The 18,698-nt window shown below is 41.1% G+C and overlaps 2 protein-coding genes across 7 annotated transcripts in view; one reads left to right on the top strand and one right to left on the bottom strand.

Moving 5' to 3' along the window:
- The window catches only part of map7b (microtubule-associated protein 7b), a 25,372-nt gene extending 12,833 nt beyond the window's left edge, over positions 1-12,539 (bottom strand). For 5 of the 6 annotated variants that reach the window (XM_051071918.1, XM_018696108.2, XM_018696106.2 and 2 more), the window contains exon 1: positions 12,413-12,539. In XM_051071918.1, the coding sequence (XP_050927875.1) occupies positions 12,413-12,458 (46 nt within the window). In that variant the 5' untranslated portion in view covers positions 12,459-12,539. Of the gene's footprint in view, positions 1-3,740; positions 4,091-12,412 lie in introns of those variants that run through there. The other variant, XM_018696107.2, reaches the window with a different exon arrangement.
- Positions 11,512-15,508, top strand: LOC108896844 (uncharacterized). Its single transcript, XM_018696111.2, has 4 exons — positions 11,512-12,132; positions 12,406-12,586; positions 14,193-14,323; positions 14,402-15,508. The coding sequence occupies exons 1-4, from the start codon at positions 11,909-11,911 to the stop codon at positions 14,520-14,522; spliced, it is 657 nt and encodes a 218-aa protein (XP_018551627.1). The 5' UTR covers positions 11,512-11,908; the 3' UTR covers positions 14,523-15,508.
- Positions 15,509-18,698: the final 3,190 nt, after the last annotated feature.

Raw genomic sequence — 18,698 nt, forward strand, 5'->3', positions numbered from 1 at the left:
TTACTTCCTCCGTTTTACCTCTGGTGCTAATTTGGGTGAAAATACTTGTTCGTGCATCTATTTAACAGAGCACAGTTTCTCCCTAACTACAGTCTGTTGTTCCCTATTTATGTATTGTCATTATGTCAAAGGGTATTACTACTAGTATTTGTGACCTAGACTTGAGAGTTGCCACAAGTACATCATATAAAAAGGCCATCAGGATGTGAATAGACACATAGTTAAATGAGGTGCAAGCACAGACTGCATGTGTGTGTGCTATGCCATATGAAAACATATGAAAGAGTTTAAAAACAGCATGCAAGGAAAAGAAGAGCTACACAAGACAAATTATGTTAATGAAAGAGATGGATTAAGAGGAGGTTGACAGGTTGTCTCTGCTGCATTTTCCAGCCCTGACAGAAAACAAAATGGGATGAAACTTTATACACTGTACTTCCTGTATTCTCAAATGTTCCCAGTGTGTTGCCGTGTTTCCACTCAGCTCAGAGCTAGGGTATTGATTAATGGTGCTATCAGGCTCGGGGTGACTCAGCACTTTCAGGTCAGCCTCCTGGACACAGACACACAAAGCTTAACTCTGGGCTTTTTGCAGGGAACAGATGGGCCCGTCTCAAATGTGCCAAAATGAAAACATGCACATGCCTCTGTGCTTTGAGGTGGAAGGCTGGTTTAATTAGTCAAGAACCCAAGGACAAAAACATTAGCGCCACAATATAAAGATCATTTACTGACATGATTGTTTAATAAATCACACCATGCAGACATACATGAGGTGAAAAATAGAATCATGTAATATGCAGAGGCAGATGTGCAAAACAACCATTCAATACAAAACATATACTGCCCTTTTAAGAATGAGTGTGGTGAAGAGTGAGAGTCTCCACAGAGACTAATCTGTCCCAGAAAGTTGGAGACTAAATTAAATCAGTCCCCCTGACCTGGACTAAACCGACAAACTAAAATAAACAGACTCTACCTGAAATAGCACAAGCCACACACCCACTTATTCTACGACCAAATATTTGTGTTCCTCTTCCTTAAAAATAAAACAGGTTACTCATGTCAACTCAAGATCCACTTACTAGCTTATTCCTGGCTTTCAAATGCACTTCATTACCTTCATTAGTAAATGGAGTTTGCACAGTTAAAGAGATTTTGCCACAAAGTCATGATGATAATTTTTACTTATTTCTACACTTTCTGGTTTGTGATATTGCAGAAAACAACATAAATCTAAAATGTTGGTGCTGTCTCCACTATAACACATTCAGATGTCGGTAACAGTAATTCACAAAGGACAGTGCTAGACAAAGTATTAACAAGCCTATCCTGTCTCAGGTGCACCGGCCATGGAACTGGTTTCATAATGGCTATTGTTGTAACAGGAAAGGCTTGTCTGGGCCAGGTTACAATAATGTCTCGTCTGTGTATTCCTTCGCCTAAAATCATTTTCCTCAAACAAAAGATTGGCTCATTGAGAGAGGAGGATAATGTCCCACAGCCACACACTGAACTGGGAATTTGTGAATGGGCTTCAGATTAAGTACAATAAATGAGATGAAGTGAACTCTGAAAGACGTCAAATGGCCATTAATCACAAAGACAAAACGGGGAGCTCATTATACACAGGTTAACTTCTGGAGAGTGATGTAGTGGACCGCCTGACAGGCCGGGTGGGCAACTACACAATAAGCCAGTGGTGACAGGTTAAGGACTGAACCACTTTCCTTAATTTGACAGCTTGAATTGGAGCACTTCACTGAAGAGACCTGGGAACACTCAACCACACAAATAAGAAACAATTCCTGTTCTTAAAAAAGTCTGGCACAGGAACACAAAGACACAGAGGAGAACAAGAGGGAGACACATAATGAGAGGTTGAGAGGATAATCATCAATTAATCACCATTATGATTAGAATACATGTAGCACTGAAATGATTCACGATTGATCAGTATAATCTATATACCTACTTCCACAGAAACTGGCTGTAAATGATTCTTGTGGGAAACCTGGGTCACTGCAGTAGGAAGCAGTAATATGATACATCAAGAAAAAAGTAGCAATGGAAACAGGTGTGTGTATTAAGCCTAAAAACAGTACAGTAGGTGTGGAAGATTAAAATGTGGTCCATAATCACATTACTCTAATACTTTACCTGTGCAATTTGAATAACAGCCTGATATCCTCATATCAAAGTATTTGCACATATGACTTATGCTGTATTCTATAATGAACTGTAAAATGCAAGTTAAAGGATGTCAGATGATGCCATGTCAGAGGTGTGTTTTTGCATGTGTGTATGATACAAAACTCACCCTGTACACACAGTCATCATTTCTGGATTCTTAAGGGCAGACTGATGATACTACGAGTATCAAACACTCACACATACCTACGCAGATATGCATGAACACATACTACATTACCAAACGCACAACAATGTACTGTAAACCTAAAATTTCCTGACATCACATCTCATTAACAACCCTACAGCTTCGTTCTGCACTGAACAAGTCTATGGACAAAGGGTTTAATTTGGCTTTGCCTCCAACTGAAGTCGTTCTGTTTATAGAAGAGGTCAGCTGAGGTCAAACGGCATTCTGTGGCTCAGAGTGATGAGGCTGTGTGCATATCAGGGCGGCACTGGGCTTTAGTTTGGCTATACTATCACCCTCCAGACGAATAACTTCAAGAAATAAAGTGGGGCCAGGAAACATAGATGGGAGATGAATACTATGGATACATGATTAGAGTAGGACTAATCTATGACTTATGGTTAATGATGCTGCTGCAATCACTCCCATCTCTGCCCTGAATCCTGCATGTATCCTGAACTGAGTGTATAAACTCGCATCATAGTTGCGCAGCAGGGAATAGGTACCTTTTCCCACTTCTACTGCCCTCTCATCTGTTCCTACATGTTTTCCACAGGCAAAATGGCGGGGTTATGACCAAGGCTGCATATTGCACTGATAATTGCAGTGTGCACAGGGTGGCCAACTAAACTTATTCAAACATTTAACATAGACACATTACCTCCCAATACACCATCACCTGCTTTGACTCAACAGTATAATGTGTTAGTTGTATTTCTAGTGCAGTTGTATCCTCCCACTGCATCTCACATGCTCATCCATCTGGTGTAGAGGTCATTAAACAAACAAACCTCAAATAGCAGCGAGTACATTTGCCGGTGCGCACTACACAGCTGTTTTTACAGCCTTTGCAAACACACCAAAGTCAATTTAATTTGGTGTATTGTGCTAGCTTCTGGTAATAAATGTCCACAAGTAAACCTCCAACTGCCTACCTCCATATTTCCAAAACTGCCAACCAAAAAATGGTGGAAACCTCCAGCTTCGCAGAGCACAAGGTGCAACAGTATTGAAATACTGCAAATTTCTTTGAGGGAAAGAAAACAGACAAACTATAAAGCCTTTGACACAAGTTATGTTTTTCATGTTTGGTTCTACTCTGAGGCCAAATTGCAAATGAAGCAATGGCTTTAGGGTCATTTAAGGATGTTCAAATCCCTACTGGTTTAACAGTGTAGGACTTTAATCTCATGCTGTCATTTCAAACCCAGTGTGCTGGAGCGCAAAGCAAAAGCAAAACTATCCTGACACCTATTTATTAACGCTCTGCTGTACTCACGTTCATTGCCACCCTGTTAAGTCAATCTTGATTTATAAATGACATCTACAGAAGACCCCATGTCGCAGCACAAGTCATTACCTGGATTTTGTTTCATGATTCCGGGAGAGTCAATCCCAGGATGGGACCTGTTGAACCCCCTGGCTAGCCTCCCACTCCAACTAGTCAAATCGGAGGGCCAGAATCAACGTTCCTACTTCCTGAAAACATCCTACACAGCATGAGATAAGCTCAAATCCAAAGTCCATGTTGCAGTGAGCGGTGGGGTGATGGGTGAAAGAGCAAAAAGAAGAAATTCCAAACAACCGAAAAAGGGACCACCCGAAACACGACTGTTTACCAGAGTAAAGGGGAAAAGCAGAGAGGGAAGAGAAAAACAGAGAGGTCAGTTGTAGTCGGTGTCACTGTTGTTGAGAGCCGGCTGAGTGTGAGACAGGTTGTGGCGACTTTCCAACCCCCATCCTTTTGTCCGTGTGTGTGTGTGTATATGTGCATGTGTGTAAAAGAGACAGAGAGGGAGACATAGGGAGAGTGTGGCTGTTTAATCTGGCCCTCCCTCCTTTCATGCTAGTGTGTGTGTGTGTGTTCACGCTCCCCACCCCCAATCTATCTACATTCACTGGCAGTCAGATTAAATGGTCAGAGTTAGCGATTAATGCTGTGCTATCCCGGCCAGTGGGTAGCAGGCAAGCACGCTGTGTTTCTCCTGCCTCCCCTGCAGCCTGAGAGGATTAGCTGCTGCTAATGCTATGCTAAACGCTAAGCTCCAGCCAGTAGAGGCCTCTCAGGCCTGGATAACAGGTGCAGGGAAGGTGGCTGCTACTTCGCACATTAGGCTACATTAATTGCACACTGCAGGTCCAAGTTTCAACCCAGATGGTGGGAAAAATCACTCTTCAGACATTATGATTGACAAAAATGGCCTTGAATAATTTAAACCACTGTCATTACATTTTTGCCTTTGTTTCTTCAAGACATTTTTTGTTTCTTCGAGAAGTTGTCATGTTAATAAAAACTTTGTTCAGTAGCCTGTCATTGATATTAGTTTTGAGTTTGCATCAAAACTGTTTAGAGATGACAAATTCAGAGATTAAGGATTAAAGGACTAAAAAGCACTTTTACTCAATCAATGTCACTCAAAACTCAATCTAATTTATCCACCCAAAAATGTTTTTACACCTCTAACAGCACATAAAGCCCCATTAATTTGGTGAACACAGCACTTTTTTGATAAATTAAAAAACAGGCTAGACAAAACAGATTTACACAGAATGAATAAGTGCAGATATACTGTGTGTTTGTTGACTATTTACCTATCTACCTATTCCATGCATTGTACTCACAACTGGCATCCTCTAAGAAAAGACAAGGGTCTAACAACTTAGCTGATACTGCTGCTCACAATTATCTCTACATTCTCCTCCTCCTCTCTCTCTATTTCTGCTCTATTATTAATGGTTTAAGTGAGCTGTACACGTGTGCTTGTCCCATGAGGAAACTGCAAAACCCTTAGCATGAGAATCATGTCTTCCACTACAAGTGAATGTAATTATTTAGAAATCAGACAAATGCATTGTGTTGTCTTGTTCTTTATATATCATTTAGCTGGCGCAGACACAAATAATTTATTTATATGGAGTCAGGTTAGCTTTGCACAGAGCAAAACTTAAGATGAATTTAGTGCTACTGTACATAAGGATTAGGTTAAGGTAATGTGGGTAAAAATCATAAAAACTTAATTTTGACTTTGATATTTGATAAGCCCTCCTCTCTCCCCAGGTCAAAGACGTAACTCTCCCTCATTCAATCTGTTATACAAGCTAAACCTTCTAATATCACTAAACCCAAGCACTAAACCTGGAGTGACTCTAAATGCATCGCATTAAAGCCACTGTAAACTTCACAGTACTGCTGACTACACAGCATTACTGCCTTACAGGATATTACTTTTTCCTTTTTGATTCAGAAGGAAACTGAAAAGTCCAAGAGTTTCAAAGTACTCTGCAATACTACACTACCCATAAAACACCGCCCAAAGCTTTTTCCACTTAGTTCCCTACTTAAGTCTTCAGACCCTAATCCCAAGTCAGATTGAAACAGGTTCCTGAGACCACCTGGCAATGCAAATATGAATGAATGATTGAAAAAGTAAATGAATAAATAACAACACCAAAAACAGACTGAAGCTCTGCAAAAGCTCAGCAAGAGAAGAGAAAAAAAATGAATATGTTGCACATTGATACCAGCTATGACTGACAGACGCTCGCTGTCCTGTTGACTGACCGCTCTGCTTACTGATGCATTACAACCACATACATCGTGTGAAGCGGACTGTACCTTCATTCTCATCTGTTGCCCTTGTCTTGACCTAATCTTGCCTTGTCAGCTGATTTCTACACACAAACACACACAAACTGTGCTCCCTCATCAGACCTGTCAGTCCCCCTGTTTCTGGATGGTTGAGCATGATGGGCTAAGAGTTCTTTTCTTCTGCAACTGCAAGCAGTACACACACACCACACATGCACTGAACACAGCAATGTAATACAAGTACAAATACAAACACACACTTGTCTTTAATGCTCCACAATTTCAGATTAGTTTTCTAATAGTCTACTGCTGTGACTCCCCAGAGACTGGTTAAACATCCCTCTGCCCCAGCAGCCTGTGTCCCAGATATTAATGCCCTCACAAACAGAAACACACACACACACACACACACACACACACACACAAATTAATAGTTTTAACAGCACAAAGTATCCAAGTATACAAATTCATTGTGCTCTCCACTTTCAGTTTCTCTTTCTTCTTTCTTCTTTCCCTCCATACCTTTTTTCTTCCTCCTGCAAGTATTTCTCCGTTTCTGTCCCTCCTCTTCCTCAGTGATGGTGAAGAGTGCCGGGATGGCTGAGCGGCTGCCCCCCTTCTTCAGCTTCCACTTCCCCCGCGAGCACCCACCTGCACCTCCTCCTTGTCCTCGTCCTTTACTCTCATGGCATCGCCTGCCCTGTTGCTAACCCTCGAGCCCCTGGCTAACTCACCCAGCACCCTGCCCATCCCACCCTGCGGCTGTGGGTGGGAGGGCAGGTCAGCGGTGGACCCCAGAGGATGGTGGAAGATGGGGTCACCCCTAAAAACCTACCTCTCCTCTGAAGACGTGGATAGCTGACTGCTAATAGCTAATGCTAAAAGCTAATTTCCTCTGGCTGCACATTACAGCTCTGAGACAGCCGGAAAAAGACGAGAGGGGAAAAGAGAGGGGGGAGGATAAAACAAAAAGAGTAGGAGGGATGGAGGAAGAAAATGTGGTAGATGAGAGAAAAAGGAGAAAGGTAAAGATGGTGATTAGAGAATAAAGTACAGGGTGATGCGGAGGGAGAGGAGACAAACAGAGTAGCTCACTATGCCATATCCATCCTGCCCAGCTGATGGCAGTACCAGGCATAGAGAGAAGAGTGAAAGAGAGTGCGACAGAGTCTGAGGATGAGCTCTTGTAGTCTGGCTTAGAAAAGGAGACTTAATCCACAAGACTGGCTCGGCTGAGAGCTGGAGGGATTGCACTCTCTTGACTCCCTCACTTCTCAAGAGATGCTGCTGCTGCTGCTGCTGCTGATGCTGCTGCCACTACTGTCGCTGCAGCAACCCCCCCACCCTCTTCTCCCTCCTTGACTCTCTCTTGCTAGGCCTATTCTGTAAATGCAAACTTGTCAGAAGAATCACACAGGCACAGGCTGTACTGTACAGTACATACACACACACACACTTGGGCATCAAATACATGGGTAACTGAGGACGGCGAGTTGTTAAAATATTCAGTGAGAATCCAGTGGTGGAAGGTGAGTCGGTACCGGTAAAGGGTTTCCCTAACAACAGCAGCACATGGGTCAATGACGCAGTGGGAGAGTGGAAGTGAGAGAGTGGAGGACAGGCACACTTGAATGTAATGTATATATACATACACACACACACAAACACAGCTAGAGATTTATGCCTATGCACACACCAATCCAAACATTGCAGTACTGGAGCAGTATCAGTAAAAGAGGCGTGTTCACAGAGCACATGGTATATGTCCCCGCCCCATTCCCTGCTTAAAGAGCCATCATCTATTTGATACACCACGACTGCATAGTAAAGACTGGTCTTTACAGGGACATGATGACACAAATGTAATAATCATGAGGCAGAAACTGTATTTACAGTTACAGTTACACAAAATACCAACCATTCTCTATTCTCACTGTCTGAAACATGAGGATTTTCTGCTTTTCTGTGTTTTATAAAATGTTAAATTGATCTCTGGGCTTTGGACTGACTCAAACAAGAAGATTTAAAATGTCAAACAGGGCTTGCATATATTTTCTTGCATATCCTTATCTTGCATCTGCTTAAAAATTAATGGATCAATCAAAGAAATAATTCACAGTACCTGTACTGCAGTGACCTGAGTTTCATTTGAAGCATGTGCAAATAAAGTGGATGTTAAGAGTGAGAAATAAGGGGCTGAAGACTCTGCCACAGGACACAAAACAGGGCAGGTGTCATGGAGGGGAGGAAGAAATAAAGGGGCAACTTGTAACTAGTTATCACAGTCATCAGAGGCCACATTATTGGAGGCCTGTTCGGTAACAATGCAAACACCAGCCTGAACAACCTTTACTTGTGGTGTGTGCTTGCACACACTTATCACGCATCTATCAAAGGCAAATACACACAGAGATTAAACAACCAACATGCTTGAAATCTTAAAGCCACTTAGAAAATGTGGCTCAAAACATCAAGGCGACAAAATGATTACAGACAAAACCTCTGATAGCCATGTTGGCTCAAACACATTACGAGTGCACCTCTTCTTGTAGTTGGCCTTACATTTACATAAACTTTTGCAAAGGGAATAGCCCAGCAAGTAGTCTAGCGTAGTGAGTGTTTGCTAGTGCACTCATCCCAGTCGCAACTTTTGCAGACATATTTAATGTATAAAAGAATTCAGGACAAGACTTGCTGCCTCGTGTCCTTAGGGAGTACATGCCGTACAAACACGTATTCATGAAAGAGCAATCTGATCTTTGTCCCTGCAGGATAGAGTAATCCTACACTTAGACTTTAACCGGATAGGCTGGGTTACACACCCTTCTCACACCTACTGAATATGTGTATGAGAGTCGCAGACATGGGAACAAATTAACCAATCTGGCTGCAGATATATTCAGAAATACAAGTATATGTGTTTACTATTAAAATGGAATTTACAGATAAACAGCTATTTTTTTTGTCAATTTGCTCACTTCAGATAAAGCAGGCGATTGTCTTTCATGTGAATAAACAGGGGCTGTGAATGCAGATCTGAAGTTGTTACTCCGGGATAAATTCAGACAGTTAAAAATAGGGTTAGTGAAAAGCTTGTTGTGTTGCGATGTTTTAGTATTTAGAAGTACCTGACATTTTATCTTACTTGTTTATTTGACAAATATAATGCAGAAGATACATATTACACCCAATATACAGCAGCTCAAAGCTAATTCTCATCTGTAGTTTCCTGGGTTGGTGCTCTCACTGACATGAGGTTTCACACAGTATAAAATCAAAGACAAGAGCCATATGAAAATGGCTCTGGTATTAACATTTGTTTATGGATGATCATTGGCTTTTGTAGAGATACCTCCACACAAGAAAACCCTATGACCCACCTATGATATGGACAAGATGACCAAACAGAAGGGATCACCCACCACTGCTACATCGTTGAAGCAAACCAGTACAGTCAAGAAAGCTGCACCTCTCCACTACATATGAGGTAATATCATCAGTGGAGGTACTGTTGGTGAAAAGGGGCTGTAGAGAAGGCTGTGCTTCTCACCAGTCAGGGCATGTGTGGACAGCACTACTGTGAGTAACAATAGGGACTGCTGTAATAATGAGCAGAGCACCTGAGGGCTCGGTGTAGAGAAAACCTTAAGACCACAGGCAACTCTGATGAAGAAAATAAAAGGCTGTGGGCCAAATATATCGGCAGAATGAAATGACACGTGATGAAATGAGAAGAAAGATCTTGATTGAAGGGAGTGCCTGGTAAAATGCTGGCAGTAATAAACCAGCTAGTTTAATTGTCAGCTGGTAGGAGAGGAGATATTAAAACTTGCTTTGCCCAAAAGTAAGAGCAAAGTCCTTATAGGCAAGTCTGGCAACTTGGCAGCCATTTTGGCAATGCCCCCTGGCAGTTATTTCAGGTTAACGGGATCAAGCTCATATCTAAATTAATGGGAAGAGAGTCATAACCGCATTTTCACTGGTCACCGGGATATAAAAAATGCATATAAAGAATCACTAGTCAAATCTGATAAAAACTACAGTGCTTGTGAAAAGTTTCCCTACACGGCTTCTTTTGTGTGTTGTGATATCCTTGTCTTCCATGCTTAAGTCCATCTGCATCTGCTCCTTCCTGCCACCACATCAGGCGAAACTGTTGTGAACCTCAACTGTGCGTCTGCGTCAGTACAGCAAAACGATTGGCTTTTCAGGGGGAAGGGGCGGGATTTGTGTCATATACATCTTTGGATTCTTTAAGTGGTTTGGATTCTTATGACGTCTGATGTCAGATGAGAGAAGATACAAGAGGCATTTTTGTGCAGGCATAATGTAGGGCACCTACAGGATGTCACAGATCCTGATCCAACATTACAGCCAGACTCACTGTGGTCAGAGATGCAGTAGATTGTGCATCTTGTGCAGAGCTCACAGCAGTATGGGAATATAGGATAAATAATGTATATGAAAGGAAATTGTTTACTAAGCTAGGAGCAGAACTGTAAAGCTTGAAAGCACAGAGTTATAGAAAATGTATATAAGACTTAAGAGTACAAATAGAGACTAGGGAGCAAAGCTGCAATGGTAGAACAGTTTGAGGCTAACAAAGTGAACTGGCCTTTTATCCTATGATTTTGACTAAAAATTTAATGCGTAAACTAGCTGTAACTCACTGATTTTTCTGGGAGAGCAAAGCCTATAAAGTCATGTAAAATTGTTGTGGACATAAATGATGAAGATGCTCGTGTCACAGGTCATGTACACAAGCTGAGAGTAGAATTCTTGCAACATTCTTGCTGGGGTTCCTGCATGAATGCTAGCACTGAAACGCTGTATGTCATAATGGATCTTTACTTCACATTTTGCGTTAGAAATGGCTTTTCTCCCTTCACTCGGCATACACACGAAATACATCCTTGACAAAATACACTCTTGACCTTACATCTCAAACCTACAACTAGTCTGCTTTTGCAAACATTAACTCCTGAGGTCAACTTATCCTGATTAGACTAACCAAACATGCCAAACTAAAGAACAAGCAATACTTTTATGAGAGGTGTTATCAAATTAACATGCAGAATTAAAATCTGAATTCAAGGGCTTGGTTCACATTTTGACCGCCATACAAAAAAGTATCACGAGTATTGAAAACACACTGACACAAAGTCAGTAGTTTAAAACTACAATTTGTAAAACTCTACATGTTCTAACCACATCAAAGATAGTAAGATCGTCTAATGACAGAGAATCTAGTGGCAACATGTTTGTGGTAAAGTTAGACAATTTTGGGTCAAGTGGACACACACAATCCTGATTAAGAGTGTTTTATCAGCCCCCACCATACAGATGGTTAGAGTTCACTCTGTACTGCATTACATAGGAAGCATACATGCTTTTGCACTGCTCTGACCACATCCCAATCACTGATGTCACAGCATGTTTTAATTATCAGCTGATGGAAAACACCTGTTGTGTTGTCTCTGATTGAGGTGTGGCCTAAGCCCAGACATGCAAATATGCTTCAAATTTTAAACTAACAGAGAACTGTGCTTCTAAGATGTTCAGCCCTTTCTGATTCAGTACTGAATAACAAAAATATTTTTATCTACAATACTGATTTTGGGGATGCCTTCGGTTGTATCAATTTGATGATTTGCCCTGAACCTGACACAACCAAACACACCACCATTTTATTTAGCTTCTAGGTTTTTATACATTTATTTTAGAATGTATGGACAAATTAAGGTTGAAATTACATGCCAACAGACAACAGTCCAACAGCAGCTAAAGCAACGTATTGCAGAAGAGCTATGTGGTTATTTTAAATCCTGACGTTAATACAATAAATGACGACACCATAAATTAAGAGTTTGGGTCACAGGTGTGTGAAAGGAAAGTTGGAAATATTAACAAGCCAGTTTAAACTGTGGACCGCGTAAAACATGTTGTTAAAATTACGTGTACAAGTTGGAGGGAAAAAAGTTATAGCCTTAAGACACGTTACAGAGCAAGCTCCTGCTGTCCCGAGAGCAACCCTCTGCTCATTTCCATTAATTCACCTGTCACGTCAACTGAAGGAGCGGTTCGACGAGTTGACAAAATGTCAGCAACAGGTGTCTGTCGGCGCGGGAGGGGCTCAAAATGTCCATCAAAAACAGCAAAAAAGGTAAAACTAAGAAATATTTGAGTAGTTTAAAGAACACGTCGTGTTTAATAAACGAAAAACAACCGGTTGGGTGAGTCGGTTGATAGTTAATCCCACTCCCGTGACCGACCGACCGACCGGCTCCGGGTACTTCAGTCTCTCTGTAATTCAGCGTCAGCGTTCAAACACCGACATGACCCATACGAAGCCCTCTCACTGACAAGTACCCAGTCGTTTAGTTAACAGTTCGTCCATTTAAAAAGTTTGTCTAAGTAAAGTTTGTCTGTCTGTAAGAACTCACCTTGGGACTCGGGAGGAGATGCGTCGCTGCCATCCAGGTCCGCCATTTCTCCTGACGTCAGCTGAGAGGGATCAGAGGCAGGAACCCGAGCGACCTGCTGGACTGATCCTGATCCTGAGACAGGCCGGGCACCCTCCCACGGACAGGTGGGGGACGGCACATGGTTACATCAATGTAAGCCGCATAAAATGAACGGGTAATATTTAATAGTTACAATACTGTGAAGTATAAACTTTTCATACCTTTTGATTTGTTTTTAGTCTTGGCCACATATACATAGCTGTGAACCTGCAGGAGCTTAAGTCTGCTTATGTTGAGAAAAGGTTCAGTTTGGCTCATTTCAGGATATTTTTACTGCTTTAAATACGTATACTCAATAAGCTTGAAATGGGGCAAGGTGTTCAAGTAAAGCTACATGTTCACATGTCTTTAAAAGAGTAATGTGCTGACATCTACTGGCAATTAGACTGTACCATTAATGAGGTAAAAATAAAAAACCTTAAGAAGTCCATCAAATCTGTCATCAGACTGCACAGCTCTTTCTATGGTCAAATGGAAGTCACTAATTAAAGTAAACAGTAATGTCATACAAATTAGGCAACTCTCACAAATGAATTTGCAAAGGGGGTTGTGAGTTGAAAAAAGTTATTGTTCTGTTCTCAACTAAAATGTTGTTGATGGTTGCAAATGGCATTTAAAACAGAAAGCTAACCAACAAAAACAATGAAAAGAAAAAATCTAATGTTGTATAAGGATATTTACATTTTGACACTATTCATAAACTCATAGCTGGGAATTCACTGATGTTACTAAAACTCTATGAAATAATAACTATAGGCCTTTTTCTCAGCAGACACTGTGATTCGTCCTAGTGTGAGAGGCATAGGTGTTACTGACATCATAAATAATGGCTCCTGTGGTATCCCTGTAAGCCATGACAGTGTGATCATGAGCCTGCATGCACAATAACAGTACCCTGAAACTGAAGCCGCCAAATGGAATTCGGCCATCATTATTATTAGTTATTTACACCTGTAATTTTCTTACTGTTACATGTCAAAACATCTCTACATGAAATAGGTCTATTATAAAGATTTATGGTAATTCAGTGGGGTTTTTTTTAAGTTTTTTTTTTTTCAACCCAAAATGAATTTAATCGTTTTGTTTATATGAAAAACTTTAAATTCTCAAATTTAGAGATACATGATTTTCAGTGGATAGTGATTATAAAACAAATGTATAGTGATAGCCCAAGGTTTTGAACTGGAAACCCACCAATCACAAGTCACTCATACTAACTGTATTACTATTATCCCTTACTACCAGCAGAGGGAGCCCTCTTCTTACATTAAAAATCTTTGACTCCTCTACATCCAACCTCTTTATAGGGGTTCAATACCTTTCTCATTAGGTTTCATTGATACATCAATAACATGTTTAAATCACAAGATCCACGACCTGTTAAAAATAAAGTGTTAGTTAATGCCAGGGACATTTAAACGTGAATAACAGCAGCTTTCAAGTGTGACCAAAAATTAATTAATTCACAGAAAACAAAACAAAAAATAATTAATGTCAATGGATAACAGAGTGAGTAGAAATACAAAGGGTGTTTCACCTCAGTCCTTTAGCAAAGAAGCATGTCAGTCACACAAAGTGAGACGAGACAAAAATAAAACAGATCACTGTTATTTCAACTAACCCATGATATTTGAGCAAGGATTTACTGTTCCTGATTGAATGTATGCTAATCTCTGCTCATATCGTTGCTATTTGCCAGACCGTGCAGGCTCACCCCCCCGCGCCCCCAGTAAAATGGCCACTGATTGGTGCACAGGAAGCTGCAGCCATGGCAACCAGCTGTTTGGCAATTCCTTGGATGGAGATAGTGGAGGGAGGAGATTTTGGCCTGTAGGTATATACTCACATACTGACAAACAGACAGACAAACACGCTCGTCTGGACATCACTGTTGCGTTTGTTTTTCAGACAAAACCCCCTCCAGACGAAGCCACCACCCCCTAACTTCTCCTCTTTAGTGTCTCCTGTGTGTTTGTGCTTGATGTCTGTTTTTTTTATTTTTGTTTGTTACCTCTGTCAGAGGCTTTGAAGGTTAGTCGTGAGGTACAGTAGGGGGTGGTTAAGCCTTGGGTGAGGTTCAGGGTCATGTGTTTTTGAGTGTGTTCACATGTGTGTGATGAAAGCCTCCCCAAACTGTCTGTAATTGGCTCCAAGGGGAATAAGATCTTGAGATTCTCCCCACACAGAAACAGAGCCTTGATTGCTCATCAATAAACACTCACCATGAAAAGAATACACACACAGTGTCTCTGCATGGCATGGAGTATTTACTCACTGACCCTAAGCGAGGTAATACACTGAAGGATTTTGTGTCTTTGCTTGACCTAAATGTGTACAAGATTTGAGGAGAATGGATGTCAGACGTTTCCACTTCAGGATGCTGATCCTCTGTTGATTAACGCTCAGGGCTCTTCATGAAAGACTATAATCAGCTGAGAGTGGGGGTGGGCTGTTAAGGAAAAAGCAGATCGAAGAACTGATTTTGAGGACAAGCAACCTCTTTGCTCCTCACTGATTCATTTGGATTAATTTGAGCGCTCGCACAGGGCCAGCACAAATCATGGTTGGAGGTCAGATGACTTTCTAGATTAAGCAGGCTGGTTAAACAAGCAGGATCAACAATACAGGGACAAATTGCATCTTTTTATATCGAGAGGGATCTGGAATTAAAGCCCCTTAAAACTCTTTCTATGTAACACTATATATTCACCACAAAATAAGCAGCAGAGCAAAGAATGCCATATCTTGGAATATTGGGTCTCATGTAAAATTAAACTTGCTTTTTGTATTTACATGTGTTCAAGGTCATTATATCTAGCTGCACCTGTTACTGCGATATTTCCCACTGCAACTGAAGGCAGCATAGCAGCTAATTATGCGGTGCTGAACAAATGTTAAAAAAAAAAAAAGAAAGTAGAAGATAATGAGGTAAACAATGCATAGGCTGCAAACCAGCTTGCAGACATGTCGCTGTGTTGACGATAGTGATAAATCGCCACCTACAAAACACTCATCTCATCAATAAAAGTAAACAGATGTCAGTGCATAGCGGTGATGCTCCATGTCATCAGTGGTTCTTCACAGCTTGGCTGCGAATTTTCACACGAACTCCCATAGTCTTTTCTTAGAATGTGTTTGATTTTTCATTCATTCAGTTTTGCAGATGTTCTCATGATGGCAAAATCACACAAATACCCTGGCAGTTCATGAGGAAGCACTGTTACTGTACAGGTTGAACTGCCATTATCTAGCAACCCACACACTGTAATAGTCCTGTATTTTTATAGAAGATATGAAAGAAGATGATTAACCCTTGATTGATATTGCCACGATTGCACCACATATATCATATGTACTGTAACCTGGACTTGCACTTCTGTCTCTTTATCTTATTGCTTTCCTTTAAGACTGACTCCATCTGCCTCCTTGTTCTTGTCTGCCTCTGTGGCCCTGTCTCTTTAACTCATATTGTCTTTAAAGGAGCAGACAGACAAGACCATCTCTCTCCATAGCAACAAATCATTTGTGTCATTGATTTTAAAACTGAGGCCAGTGTCTTTAGCCTCACTGTTTATTTTCCTGATCACATGTACAAAACAAAGGGAGCCAGCCAATCAGAGGATTCATGCTGCTTTAACCTGCTTGGGAATACCATTTGGTGGTTTCCCATTGTTCATGGTTTTGTGTAAGAAAAAATAGGTCAGTCTTTTTGAGATGATTATTTATGAATGAAATCTTAATCATTGTAACCTGCCTCTCTCCTGTTAGACATGTCTGTTGTTGTTTGTACACGTGAGGCACTAAGCATGTAGTCTGTGTTGTATTGTTAACATAATTATAATAGCCTCTTTAATTATCTCCATCTCTACATAATTCACTAGAAACAGATGGCATAATGGAGAATGATCTGAACTCACCCCCTGCAGATAGACAGATCCCCCACCAGGACCGCCCCCCCATGTTGTCTACAGTAAATAGACATGCCCTGCCTTGAGCACTCACACTTACATACACACACACACACACACATACACTCAGCTGTACACTGCAAGCTGTATCTAGGTATGAGACCCCTTACAGCTGACCAATCTCTGCCCTCTGGGTACACACAGAAAGGGCCAATCACAACGAGGAAAACAAGCCTCAAAAACAACAAGTTCATACACAAACAGGCCGGCAGACATATGGCTATGTGACCCAAGTAAATAGTGCTATTAATTCTAAATCCCTGCAATTAATCCCTCGGGCAGCAATAGTGGTATTGTCTACATAGTGTTTATAAGGGCAGTGTTTACTGTCTGATATCCAGGCATTTATTGTGTTGGATAGGCTTAGGGGCTGGCTGAACTGTAAAGCATTAAATCCACAATATCTAGGCTCTGTATACCTCCCTGCTGACATTGTCTACTGCAGTCTTTTCTAATGATATGGGAAAACAACATAAACACTAATGAGCACTATTAATATCTATAATAATGTTTGAGCTCTTATGACTCTGTCTAGTAGCTAGGTTAGGGTCAGTGTAAAACTATTGTGTATAATAATCCCATATAGAAGCATAGGTTGTTTGTTCTAATGTTTCATATATATGACACATGGTGGAAAGTAAGTAGGTGCATTCAAGTACTCCACTTCAGCGCAGGTTCAGGTACTCATTCTTTGCTTAAGTATTTTCATTTTATTCTGCTTTACATTTATTCAATAGCTATAGTTACTCATTACTTTTCAGATAATGACAATTTTACAATATAAATCGTAATCTTTGTTACCAGTGGTTACCAAACTTTTGGCTTGTCACCCGTGATTAGAAAATTTTTTCTTTTCTTTTCTTTTTTTTTGTGGTGTTGTCACTTTTACTTTTAGTGAAGGATCAAAGTACTTCTTCCACCACTACATAGTTTACGATGGATACACTCTCTCTATGACCAACCCATCTTCTGCTATCAGCAATCACAGTACTCATGGACTAAATATCAATATAGCTCCTGACTAAAACTGCTTCTGACAGATTTTTGAACCAGTTCCCATTTATTTAACCAGATCTTCTCTGTGTATTCACCTCCAGCTGTAGGAGTAACTGTAGTAGTAGAACTGGTCCATGTTGGCAGCTAAGTCTGTGCGATCTTGTACACGCCTACATATTTTTAGGCTTGAAGAGTAGGAGTTGTAACATTTATGTGTGGAGTGCTGGAAAATTGAATGGGCTCGGCGTAGCGAAATTAAAGAGATTTCCCATGAGATGCACTGCAGGTTTTGACACACAAGCACATGCACACACACACACATATGCAAGCTAAGTAAGCAGAGCATGTGCATGTCTGTTATATAGTATTTATAAAGGGAAGAAAGGAGCTTGTTCACAGGGATTTTTAAGTAGAGTAAAATACTCCAAACGCATAACCTGACTGGAATTTGGGCTAACCTCTTACGGGCTTCTATATGTTTATTTGTTTCTAGGAATGTTACTGTGCTCGTAGATCAGTTTCACATTTTGATATCAGTAGTAGGGAAAGTCTTGTGTGCTGTCACACGATGCAGAAGGTCTAGTGTGCAGCATAAGCACAAGCCCTGCATCATGGAGGTGACAGAAGAAAACATCCTTTCTCCTCCTCTCTGTCTGGGTAATAAGTGATGCTGTATGGCTGAATTGCCTGTCATGTGAATGAATGATCAGGCTGCGAGAGCGTGACAAGTCGCCCCAGCATTTGTCTGATGCTGCACTCAGGTTCCACAGCAGTGGAGACGAGATGGGATCTCTCTCCCAGATGAAGGGAACCGGGAGGAGGAGAGAGATGCTGCTGGTGTCACGCTATCTCTCATCTCTCTCTTTACCGCCCCGGTCATATACAGTATCTGTCTTGCATTCTCAATCTGCCTCCCTCTCCCTCTCATTTTCTGTCTCTCTGAAGAATTGCCATGATGGATCAGTGCATCCACGAGGGAGAGGGGGGAAAACAGAGAGAAGTAGATGAGGAGAGTAGGAGGGGTGGAGAGGAATATATAAAATCAAGAGAGGGAATGGCAGAATGAAGAGGGGGATGGGAACACATAAAATTTACAGTAGGGTCTGCTGGGCTCTTTCACATAAGGCGATATGATGTATTGCTATTGTATTCCTTGAAATTTTCCAATGGCACTTCCAATCTCATTTCATTTCATACATCCATACAGTCTCCTCTCTTCTGTCAAACAACTGCTTCCATTC

This window comes from Lates calcarifer, linkage group LG7_1 (genome assembly GCF_001640805.2).
Source record: "Lates calcarifer isolate ASB-BC8 linkage group LG7_1, TLL_Latcal_v3, whole genome shotgun sequence".
NCBI lineage: Eukaryota > Metazoa > Chordata > Actinopteri > Centropomidae > Lates > Lates calcarifer.

What these genes read in the sequence shown, in the direction of transcription:
- LOC108896844 (XM_018696111.2), top strand. Translation starts at nt 11,909, where the DNA reads ATGTTGTTAAAATTACGTGTACAAGTTGGAGGGAAAAAAGTTATAGCC. An exon ending in CATCAAAAACAGCAAAAAAG is followed by an intron (nt 12,133 to 12,405) that starts GTAAAACTAAGA and finishes TCTGTCTGTAAG; the next exon opens with AACTCACCTTGGGACTCGGG. An exon ending in CGGCACATGGTTACATCAAT is followed by an intron (nt 12,587 to 14,192) that starts GTAAGCCGCATA and finishes GCTATTTGCCAG; the next exon opens with ACCGTGCAGGCTCACCCCCC.